This window comes from Amphiura filiformis, chromosome 4 (assembly GCF_039555335.1).
Source record: "Amphiura filiformis chromosome 4, Afil_fr2py, whole genome shotgun sequence".
NCBI classification, from domain to species: Eukaryota; Metazoa; Echinodermata; class Ophiuroidea; order Amphilepidida; family Amphiuridae; genus Amphiura; species Amphiura filiformis.
In genome coordinates this window covers 52,008,852-52,021,002 of record NC_092631.1, presented here as the reverse complement: position 1 = coordinate 52,021,002, position 12,151 = coordinate 52,008,852, and the positions used below count along the sequence as shown (strand labels likewise).

The 12,151-nt window shown below is 37.2% G+C and overlaps 1 protein-coding gene across 3 annotated transcripts in view; it reads right to left on the bottom strand.

Annotated features, from left to right (window-relative positions):
* Positions 1 to 380: 380 nt before the first annotated feature.
* The window catches only part of LOC140151049 (protein BUD31 homolog), a 25,681-nt gene continuing 13,910 nt past the window's right edge, over positions 381 to 12,151 (bottom strand). Inside the window, exons 1-4 of one of the 3 annotated variants that reach the window (XM_072173244.1) lie at positions 11,612 to 11,830; positions 10,126 to 10,248; positions 7,986 to 8,152; positions 381 to 2,422 (exon numbers count right to left, since the gene is read on the bottom strand). In XM_072173244.1, the coding sequence (XP_072029345.1) occupies positions 2,372 to 2,422; positions 7,986 to 8,152; positions 10,126 to 10,248; positions 11,612 to 11,720 (450 nt within the window). In that variant the 5' untranslated portion in view covers positions 11,721 to 11,830 and the 3' untranslated portion in view covers positions 381 to 2,371. Of the gene's footprint in view, positions 2,423 to 7,985; positions 8,153 to 10,125; positions 10,249 to 11,593; positions 11,831 to 12,151 lie in introns of those variants that run through there. The other 2 variants (XM_072173243.1, XM_072173242.1) reach the window with 2 other exon arrangements.

Genomic DNA, 12,151 nt, shown 5'->3' with positions numbered 1-12,151 from the left:
CATATCAGTATACCAGACCCTTGCCTTTGTTGATAAACATTGAGGTCAACTCATAGTCCCAAGTAAAGTAAAAGGAAACCAGGACATTTATAGTTAAAAAAAAAAAAAAAAAAGGGTATAAAAATCCAAACCACTAATCCCTCCAATTATCCCCTGCTGATATCCTATTATAGAGCTATCAACATGCTGTGAAAAGTATGCCAACAGATTTCATAATAACATTATTACATAACAATTTTCTATCTTTTGGGTTGTCTACTGTGGTTTATCATTGGGGTGGTAATTACTAGTAATTGGGCCTTGATGTATATCCTTTTTCATACAGCAATGCAACTATACGAATCCTGTCAATTAAATTTACAAACTAAATAGACCATCAATTGATCAATATTACTCTTTATAAATTTAAAATAGAAAACATGATGGCAGCTACTTAATTTACTTGATAACAAGTGTATAACTTTCCTTTGAATATAGGAGATCAAACATTGGTGCCAGTATTCAATGCCAGTAGCACATCTACATCTACATGCATAAAGCAATTGTAAATAGTGACTTTAATACGATTCTCCTTCCATATCTGTCTAGCCTGACATATGAAGTATAGAGGTTATCCGTGTTCTATAAGCTGCATATCCTATCAGCGACTGCTATACCTTGTTTAGGATTTTCAAAAGAAGTACCTGCAGGTGCAACCATGACTATTTCAAAATAGTCCGCAAAGTCATGCAAGTAACTCAGAGGTTGTGCATTGAATTTGTTTGAATGAGGAATACTACGGGAACCAGCGCCTTTTGTTATAAGTCACACATGAGTAACATGGATAACCTCTATTCTCAAACTCACAAGTAGAAATCTGTTTATCAAAGGAACATTACAGTATCTGCAATATAGTAAACCATTGCCAACTGTGTGTGGCAAAAATGATGTACTGAAGTTTTGCTGTGTATCTAAGTCAGTGGTGGATCCAGGGGGCTTTAAACCACTGACACTCAGTCCTAGGAACCAGTTCCATGTGACCTCCTTTACAGAATCGACAAAGAGATTATAATGGGAGTGTTTGGATTTCATAATAGTCCCATGTCTCAAACGCATCATGGGAAAGCCACCATATGTGACACGATCAAGGGAAATAAGTCGGATGTCGCTAATATTGATTTTGAGATATTGGCAAAGAAAGTGTTAAAATTCTTTTGTTTTATATTGTTTTTAACAATTGATAAATTGATGTAACTTCACAAAGAAAAGTTGTATCAACATGGGGTTTTCAGTTTCTGAAAGCTCTAAATGTCCTCTTTAGAATCATGTGTGAAACTGATTTTCGACCAGGGCCAACATGCGACTCATTCCCCTTGATCATGTCACATATTGGTTTGTCAGGAATAGGGTCCACAAGTTCCAAGTTCCCCCCTAAAACTTTTTAGAATACCTCAAAAGTTTTTTACCAAATTCAAAAATTATAGCACACTTTGTTTGACAAAACTGGTTCAATTTACAATGCCACACATCACTTTTGGTCAAAAAAAATTAAAGCTCATTGTGTAAGAAAAGATGCAGTTTTAAAATTTGCACTTTGGTCCATTTAACTCTCAAACAATGCAGCAGGCCTGAGCTACTGTAGATTACTTTCTGTATGCTTTATAAGAGTTGAATGAACCAACATGCAACTTTCAAAATTGTATCTTTTCTTCCCCAACAGTCAGTGTTACATTACATTGTAAATTGGACCAAGTGTGTAAACCAAAATAACCTACCAATAATATTTTATTTCATACAAACTTAAAGTCTTTGGAGGATCTTATAACTTGTGGAGCCTAAGTTATTTGGACAAATGACATTCTTCAGCACAGATGTGGTGCAAAATGATAACTGGTTATTCCACTTGAAATTCACATACCCTCTATGGAAGGCATGACCTTAATCTCTCACACAGCAGGTGTAGACTTCAAATGAGTTACCCATTCATGTAACTCCTATGTGACAGATAACGGTCGTCAAGGCGTCCATGTGGGTATATGGATTTCAAATGGGTTAGCCACTTGGGATCTTACAGTATGACATTTACAAGGGTGTTTGTATGCAGTACTCAATGCAAGTAATCTGCAGTGATACACACACAGATTGCAAGCATGTACACACTTAAAATAAGTTTTCCAGGGGCATTGCAAATTGCGAAAGGCGCACTATTTGCCACTCCATGAATGACAGCCAAAAACATGGCAGAATGTGAGCTCTCCCAATCTAATCTCCTTGATAGATTTACTTCATATTTAAAACCAGACAGATTACAGTCCATTCTGTACACAATAAGTCCTGTGAGTTCATATTGTACAAATTGATTCCAGTGAGTTCAGTAGTGACTTGATGATGACTAGCCTGAGCATCCTCTACAGCCACAATGCACACACTCAACTATTCTCCCCTGTAAAATGAAACAAAAGATAACAAAAGAAATTAGCATTAATCCTAACCATGAAAAATCTCACAAAATCTTACAAAAACCACTGCGCATATTTATGCATTCCACGTGATGCCATGATGCTATCACCCAAAGTCATACATATGCACACGATTCATTGGCTGGGCCAGCGAAACCCCTGTGGCTACTGGTCGGTGATGCTTTGGGGTACCAAGTGACTTCTTTGCTCATCTTCTCTCCTTTTTGTTCCTTCTTTCATTCTTTCACCATGGGCACTCTTGGGGTTAATGGTGAGGAATCTTTCAATAATTTATTCCATCTGCATTCAGAAGAAACTTGAAACTGTGCGCAACAAAATGGTTTGTTACATTTAAATAGAGATGTGATTTCTTTACAAAATCAATGGGTTCCACATATGGGACATAGGATTATTCCAGGTGTCTTATCTAGCCACCCGTCTGCCCGTCATTTTAGACGGGCAGTGGGAAAAACAAATTAACGCCTTTGAGTTGACAGATGCTACATTATAATTGTATGTGTTGAGAAAGGCTATTGACCTTTTCAGTACACCAGATTAGCAATACAAGGCCATAGCATCACATATTTGAACTCTTTGAACCCCTCAATGGACTATTATAGAAGTCTGGTAAATGTTTTAAAGGTCAAATTAGGACAAGCAATTTGATTTCAATGACATTCAAACCGCAATTTCTAGCGAAGGCCCTGCCCTATAGAAGCCCCATTAGAAATCTACACCCTTGTGTGGGATTTTAAAGGTCATGTCTTTCATACAGTCTGTCCACTCTGAAGTACAAAGTGACAACGCGCGCGTATACAACGCGTTAACAGTGCGTAGTGCTGCGTCGAGTGCTGCAGGTATGAGTGCCTTCAAAGTTGGCACAATGTGTGCGTCCGCGTCTGTACTTTGTACTTCAGAGTAGACTGACTGTAGTGAATGTATGGATTTCACCTGGAATAACCCATTCCTCTTTTGCCATTTTCATATTATAAGTGCAGTGAACTATTCAACTTTGAATCAATTTCCCCATCTTTGAGCGATACAACACAATGAAAATATTTTACCATGTAATGTTCCTGCAGAAATATACAGACTTCTGCTTACTGAAGAAATACACACACTGATGCTTATCAAGCAGTATAGATACGATCACAATGAAACTGCATATCCTTCCTCTCAAACTGAAAGACATTGTTAGGGTCTAATAATTTAAACATGACTGAGACAAATATTCTGCCCATTTATTTGAAGCTGAGTGCAAGTGTGCTCTAAACTGTAAATTTTCTATTACAAAACGTTCACAACATTATCCCATTTTGTGGAAATTGGAATGGCAGTATGTCCGATACGGTTAGTCATTCATAAGTACTACCAATTTGATTAGCATTGCGGTACCGTACTTAAATACAATGTTTAATAAATTGAAAATAATCATTCATATCATACATAGGCCCTGCATGCTTTTATCAACTGACTTTTCAAAATAGCATTCCCGGCCGTAATGCAGTCTTTGGGACTTGCCTAAGTGCACATCACATCGACACCGTGGGGATTCAAACCAATCACCTCCACCTTGTGATTATGAGTATTGACCACTGTGCCATCGTGCCCCATGTGTGTACGTTAGAGATAATATGCTTCTTTCAACCAGAGTTGAACATTTGGCCATGGTTGCGGCTAACTATTACACATGCAGGGCCTCCATAATACATGTAGCACCTATGTAAGTAGGTCATTTATCAACAGTTACTAATGTTATAAAAGTAAAACGTGACATATTCCATGTTTAATAATGTTACAATCAGGATGCAAGTATTGTCACAACCTTTGTAACTCAAAGCCCACAGAGTATTCCAGTGATCTAAAGCGACACTTAAGCAGTATGCAGATTTTTTATTAGACAAACAATATTGTATGTAACATTATCTACGTTATTTAATCTATTGCCATTCTATTTCCAGTAATGTTTAAGTTCTAACGAATGTTTGATGACGTAAAATCGCTAATATATTTCTACCAGATATTATTCGTAACATATTATCGATTTTACATCATCAAATATTTGTTAGAGCTTAAACATTACTGGAAATAGAATGGCAATAGATTAAATAACGTAGATAATGTTACATACAATATTGTACGTCTAATACTCGGAGTCTGCATACTGCTTTACACATTTAAATGGGCTGCATCATGCATGGTCAACTGAATTTTGAGAATTACCTTAATCTTGAATTGAAAACGTGGCGCATACACAATTAACACAAAACATAAGTATCAACAACAATTAAATCATTTACTGTAGGTTTGCTGACTATTGTTATACACAATATACAGGGCTCACTCAGTCATTTGATTAGGCACTGGAACAGATCAAATTTGAATTGAGCCCAATTGTGAGCTACACCTTTTTTCTTGGCCAAATGAAAAGCAGTCATTTGTATTTTTTCAGTTATGTCAGAGAAAACCATAATGCTTGCACACTACATATCCAATCCAGTGATGAAATTAGATGTAAACCTGTGTCTTTTAATGCAATATTTTCAATTTTGACAGGCCTTAACTTTGCCTGTGACCATTTTTTGGGCCAACTTTTTAGCTTTTCAAAGTACAGTTCACTAATGAGAGACTTTTTGCCAACTCTCTAAGGCACACCATACAGGGCTATACACGTATATCATAGTTTTGTCAGAATTTCCGTTTTGATTTCACCATTTTTCACTTCCAACTGCCAATTTTTCACAATTAACACATATAAAATATGCCTATGAATCGACAATTCTGGATGCCACAATGGAAATATCAATTATTTCTGCTGGTTGCATTCGAAGTTTGACATTCTGGCAGTCAGAAGTGCAAAATGCCTAACAATAGAGAGTGGCCAGTATAGAGCTAGTTTCTAGAAGTAGCATTATGAATGAAAGTTAACAAAAATAAATTTTACGGGGAAAACAGTCAGAATCCCTGTAATATCCTTGTGGTGGCATATCAATCTGTGATAGGGTTTGGGCTATGTGAATACAGAGGTGCTACTGCACTTCGCTTGAATCCCTTTACCTCAAGTTCAGGCAGCGCTTTAACATGGATGCACCACAAGCCGTACAGACAAACCTCCTGTGTATGTGAATATACGCTCTGCAGGATTATGTTAACGTTTGTCCAGTGTAAATGCAGTTCTTCTTGCCCTTTATGATCAAGCTCAACAAAATAACCCATGAATGAGATATGTAAACAAGATAAGTACTCATGCATGTATCCTGTTATTGGTGGCATACAGGAAATAATAGGCCGCCAAGTCAAGGGAACATCATCCTGTGTGATCAGCTTGGTATAACCTGTTAGTTGTGATACCGTGATTGGCTGGTGTAGAGTTTTTTCCCTAGGGCCACTCAATGCCAATGTGTTATCATCCAGAAATGTGCAGGAAAAGGTAGGGATTTCACCCAACATCATGAACGGCGTTGTCCCAATTTCAGACGACTTTGCTAAAAAGGGTAGGCTAATGACACAATTGACCTGCAAATCAATGCCTAGGCATTTCAAGTATTGATAAGGCTGTATTTTTTTTGTCAAAAACTGTTTTTGCAAATGTGCACTTAAATAATATTTTGGGATAAAACTGACAATTTCAAGCATACCACAGATTCAGTATTGTCAGCCAGACTACTAGGACTACAGATCAAACAGTTGTGAATGTAATGAATATATACATACACTGTGAATAACATACCATACACAAAAACCTCTACAAAAAAAAATTCCCCAAAAGGACCCAGTTCTGCGCTAGCTCTTATGGATCTTACAAACTGCAACCACTCCCTGCAGGTGAGTGAAACTGAAATATCTCACACTTGGCAAGTATAAACTGAATAGACCCAATTTCAACTTTTACACTTGCACCAATTTTTTCGTTTTAAAAATCCAAATCATCTGTTCACAAGTGAGATGCCAAATAACAAAATATGACACAAATTTTTATCAGTTTGTTGTTTTGAATGTTTAAAACTATGACTAAACGAGAGCGGACTTTGTTTGTGGTATGTAGGTGTGCGACCACATGGCAGCCCACTACTTTTCAGCTGGTATAAACAGGTCAATAGGATCATAGTACTAGCTCATGCTTATTTCAGAAAACCTTGTATAATCTATTTTCTGTTCCAACTTTGATGACACTAGAGTGAACTGATGAGTCATCAGGTGTCCTGTTCAATTCTTAGCAAATCAATGCTGTATTTATTACATGTTTATTTGGTCCATTGCATCTATACTAGGGGTGTGATTTTCGGGTAATTTTGTGCCCGGGTACCCGGCGCATTTTTCGGGCGGGTAACCGAAAGTGCAAAAAAAAAAAAAAATAATAATAATTTTAATTTTTTTTTTTTCAAAGTTTTTTTTCGGTTTTGTAGTGTCTCTGGACCTAGACCTAAATGCTAGGATCATGGTTGACCTAAAAAAAAAAAAAATTGAATTTTGCACATTGTTTTGTGTTTTTAATCTGAAAATTGATATATAGTTTTCATGTCATACTCTATTAATGAAATCAAAATGCATTCAAATTCAATGGAATTTCCTGCCCGGGTAATAGGATTATCGGGCGGGACTCGAATTCCCGGGACTCACTCACACCCTTAATCTATACCTATAAACCTCCTCTGACAATCTTGGCGTGAGAGCAGTGCCCCAACGCATGGGACTTCCACTAAATGTGTGATAGTTGCATGGCAGCCCTGGTACTAATCACTCCTCAGTGTCCTCACTAAAGTCTTGAATAGGCTAATTGTGTGTATTCTTACATAATGGATCAACCTATATATATAGATGCCACAACGGGCTACTCCAGTTAAAATCCACAGTACCCCTGTGGAAGATTTTGGAAATATCTTCCACAGGGGGAGTATGTTTTTCAAATGAATACCTGAGTGGAAGAAGGGCCCAACTCCATCAAAACAGTTTTTGAGATATTAAGGAAAAACTTAACATTTGGATCTTCAGGGGACCTTTAATACATGACCATACAGTATTACATACATTCGAAATTATAGATGTTTCCATGGCAACGGTACAGGTCTTAATACAATCTGGAGTTGGGCCCTTCCTCTTTAACCCAATATTTGTGGAAGAAGGGCCCAACTCCATGGAGTTGGGCCTTTCTTCCATGAAAACCATGATAAAGTGAACATGGAAGACTATTTAGAGAGTAGATTTTGGCTCATCTTTCACACACAAGCAAGAACAGTCTACTGGTAATAAAATGCTGGGTCTAACTCATTTTTGTAAAAAAAATGGAGTCGGGCCCTTCTTCCACTCAGGTATTCAAATGTAAATAATTGGTCACAGAGTTAACCATCTTGAAATCTATACTCCCCCCGTATTATGGCTTTACCTTTATCGTCTACAACTGGAGTGAGAATTTCAAATGGAAGTTACCCAACTGTCTATTCTAGTTGAAATGTATACTCCCTCTGTGGAAGACTTCAGCTAAATCTTCAACAGGAGGTAGTGTGGATTTCAAATGGAATAGCCCAATCACAGTGTTGCCAGTCTTACCTCTTCTAATTTACTTTTAGGTACTCTACATATGCAGTTGGTGCCAAAGTTGGTATCCCTGGGTTGTATACACCGCAGACAGCACAGATTCTCGTAACCCTGCTTCTTCCATTTCGCTATTAAGTTCTTGTCTGCGTAGCCTTCTTTGATACAGAAGTCATATAATTCTAGAAAAAAGATGGCAGAAATAAAGTTATGATCAAATGTTATATGTGACATGCTACCACAAAATGAGCGTAAAGTCGCAAGTTCATAGTTTCGATACATCCTGGTTGCTGAGTTGATGTTCTTTGACGTGCACCTCAGCACCTGTACATGTCAGAAGTATGTATTGTGAATGGGGAATTCTGTATGCCAGTATTATGTCCTTTGTGAATGGGGAACAACATGCACAAAAGGGCATTCACAAAGGACATATTACTAGCTAGTACATGTGTGCGTCAAACAAAGAACATCTTTTGGTTCTTCTTTAACGTCCGATAGCAAAAACCAGGGTTGGGTGTTAGGGTTAACACATCATATTAAAATCCATATATGAGATTGCGATCAAGCAAAATCAGTCGGAACTCGGCAATATTAAATTTTCAGTTTCTTATAGGATAGTAAAAAACATTTAAAAAGCTACATTTTCAGAAAACCTAATTGAAATTGAACAACCAGTTCCAAAGATATGAGCAACTAAAGATTTTCCAAAACAAAAGGAAACAAAAGGAAATACATACATCATCATTTTATTTCATTCAAATCAACATACAAAATATATAAAAGACACAAAATTTGAAAGAGGAGATGCTCAAAAGACCCAAAGGCCTGAAGCGAGCACCCCCTTACACTGCCCTAAGTTACAACATACTTCACAAACTTAACAAATAAAAGAAAGAGGAGAAGAAGAACATGCAAAAAAAGAACCAATATAAATATTTATAACATTTCAATAAATAGACATTCCACAGTTCACACAAGAAATTGATAGTTGGGTTGGAAATACTTTCTTTGTTTGGCTAACAATGGCTATATCTCAAAATCAATATTTCCGAGTTCTGTCTGATTTTGCTTGATTGCATCACATATTTCAAAATATAAGTTGAGCTGATAAATCCAGTCCAATGACAAAAAAATAGAAATTTGAGTTATTATAATCATAAGCTTGACCAAAAATGATAATTTCAAATATTGAAATTCACACATTCATATTTTATTTTGTCAATCATCAATCCTGCCTATGCCTTCTATTGCCTTTTAACATCCTATTTGTGACTTGTATTATATTTTCCTCTTTGAAAAACACCCTTTCAAAACTCAAAGTTGATACAATGTATTATGTTGAAGTTAACGTAAAAGAAGAAAACGTTTAAGAAAGTTATCATTTTAAATGTTTTCTTCTTTTACATTAACTTCAACATAATATCAACTTTTGAGTGTTTAACTCATCATAATTATACAGTGACTACTTGTCACACACAACTTCCTTTTTAAAGGACATTTTTGTTTGTTAGTTTTTATTACCAGCTCCATCTCCTAACCCAGACTGATTGAACTCAACCAGAGAGCGCCACCTACTGAAATCACACACCATTACGAGCTGACACCGACAATGGCAGGAGAGGAAATCTGGCCCAATTTACTTGCAATTTTACTATACCGTAAAAACTCGATAGTTAGCATATATGCTTACTATCGAGCACTTTTGAAAACATGACATTGTACCAAAGTCTGGCAGTTTACCAACTGAGCTAATAGGGTTGAGACACACATTTGCAGGTTTACTTGTTCGTATATAACTATGTGTATCGATGATTTGCTCAAAACCTTTTACACTTTTGTGGATGGGGCTCTTCATGTTTGCATGTTTTAAAAGCGCTCAATAGTAAGCACATATGCTAACTATTGAGTTTTTACGGTAATGTCACATCATACTGAAATTACATGTAGCAGAGGTTCTTGATTTGGATTGAGTAGGGATGTGCTCACACTTCCCACAATGCATTTCTTCCATTTCAGTACTGATTTTTACTGATTTGCTATCTACATGTAGTGCAACATGGATCGATAGTGACAAAAAGTACCTTGATGAACAGAGCACATCCAGAACTTGCAAAATGTATTTATTTTTACACTATCAATTCATGTTTAGCCATACCTCTTGTGATTGCCTTTCTTTTATAGAAGAGATCAAATATGTAGCGTGATTTCTGGTGATGGATTTTGAACACAGGCCATAATGCTTCTACCTTTCTCTTGCCTTCATGGGGCTCTGTCTCAGCTGAAATGAGAAAACAATACATACAACAGGGGTATGAGTGACCACATACATGTAAATGAAAACAGGTTATATTGTAAACTTTTCCAGGGTCTCCTTTCGAAAGAACTGAAAGTTGTCCCGGTAAAGTCATTCTGGCAGCCGGTCAGCGGGACAACTTTGTGCCCCCTTTGCAAAGTTTGCCTGGTATGCCGCTGATAAGTTCCGGAAAGTAACAGCATTTGTGCTATGCTGTGGGTTGCGTCATATTTTTAATGAAATTTGGGTCACAGGAAAAAAGGTTTGGGAAGCCCTGAGGTATGACAAGAATTGGAGTACATTAATTTACCCAAGTACTTTGAAACGTACACAAGTCTCCCAAGTGTCCATTTACCGGGTTTGTATTTTCAATTTTAACATTGTTTTCAGCTATAACAATATTTCCTGATTGTACGCACTACATAGATTTGTAATCACCAACCTCAGATCTACAGAATAAATTCATTTCTTTGTGTTTTTTGCAATGCTAAATTAAATCTAAGATACCACAGGACAGACCATTACGAGATCAGATCACCATATTGCCTCTACCAAAATTATAGCAATGGATGAGGGGAGCGTGGCCAAGCGGTTAAGGCGTTGGACTGTGAATCCAAGGGTCGAGGGTTCGAATCCGAGGTCCGTCTGAGCTTGGCTGGCTCTTTGTGTCCTTGAGCAAGGCACTTCACTCTACTTGCTTAGTGCTTCGGAGGGCACTTTAAGCCGTCGGTCCCGTGTACGTGTGTATTTCTGACATTAATGCAGTGTACGTTGATGAACGATCATCGGCTATTCGAAAAGAGCAGGGGATCATCCGGTACTGTTGACTGTACTTCAAAAATACACTCATCTACTCTAGGTTCCAGAGTAAAAAATAAGTACAGCTTGTCTGTACGCAGTGCGATAATACTCATACATATGAGGGAGGCACTAATAAGGAAGAAGAAGAACTAGAATGGAACACCCCATGTGGTAAATTTGAAACGGGCAAACGAGCAAAAAACAACAGACACCAAGTACCTGAGACGAATATAAATTCTGTTATATGCATCTTAACCAAGTACTGTTTGAAACAAATAAGTAAAGTAAACTGAAACTAAAAGTAACAGAAACTCACACCCATAGTACAATACTAAAAGAATAAAACCATGGCAGTGCAACAGAAACAAAATATAGTGGAATATCAGGAAATGTAAAACAACAAACTTACTCTTACCTTCAAGTAAGCATCACAAAATTTCCATAAACCCTAACCCAAACCTCTAACTCCAAAGCCTAACCAGAAATTTTGTGACTAACTTACATCATGGTAGTTACTATAACAACTCACTTAAATTTGATCCATTACCTCCGACACTACCTTCATTGATTTTGTCTTCATATTCGTCCAATGTCGGTTCAATATCCTCCCATCCAGTAGGAGCCTGTTTACTTGGATGTCTCTTTACTTTTGGCATGTTTATAAGATAATATCCCTTCTACTAGTCCAGTTCCAGATTCAAGTCAACATTAATTTGAACACAGCTTGTCTACAACACTTCACAATCAGTCAATGACATCAGTTAATTGCTTCCAAGTATTACAATATTGGTGATACTATTGTTACCAGGATGTGATGCTTCCTACTTCCGGTGTGAAGCAAAACTACTTGGATAGTCTTACTTCCTAGACGCTTTTTATTTGTCCCTCACAAAAAAAATGTATCCACTACTGATGTACCTGACATTGGTGGCTCACTTCCAAGTCCAAGAACCATGATGCCCATCCTTGAGCACCATAATTCATGGAGGGGGAGGGGGAAGGTTTTAGGTGGCAGCATTCAATACCGTAAGCTAACAAGGTCAGAGACCAGAGGCTGTTGGGGTTCAAAGCAGGGCAAGACAGAGAG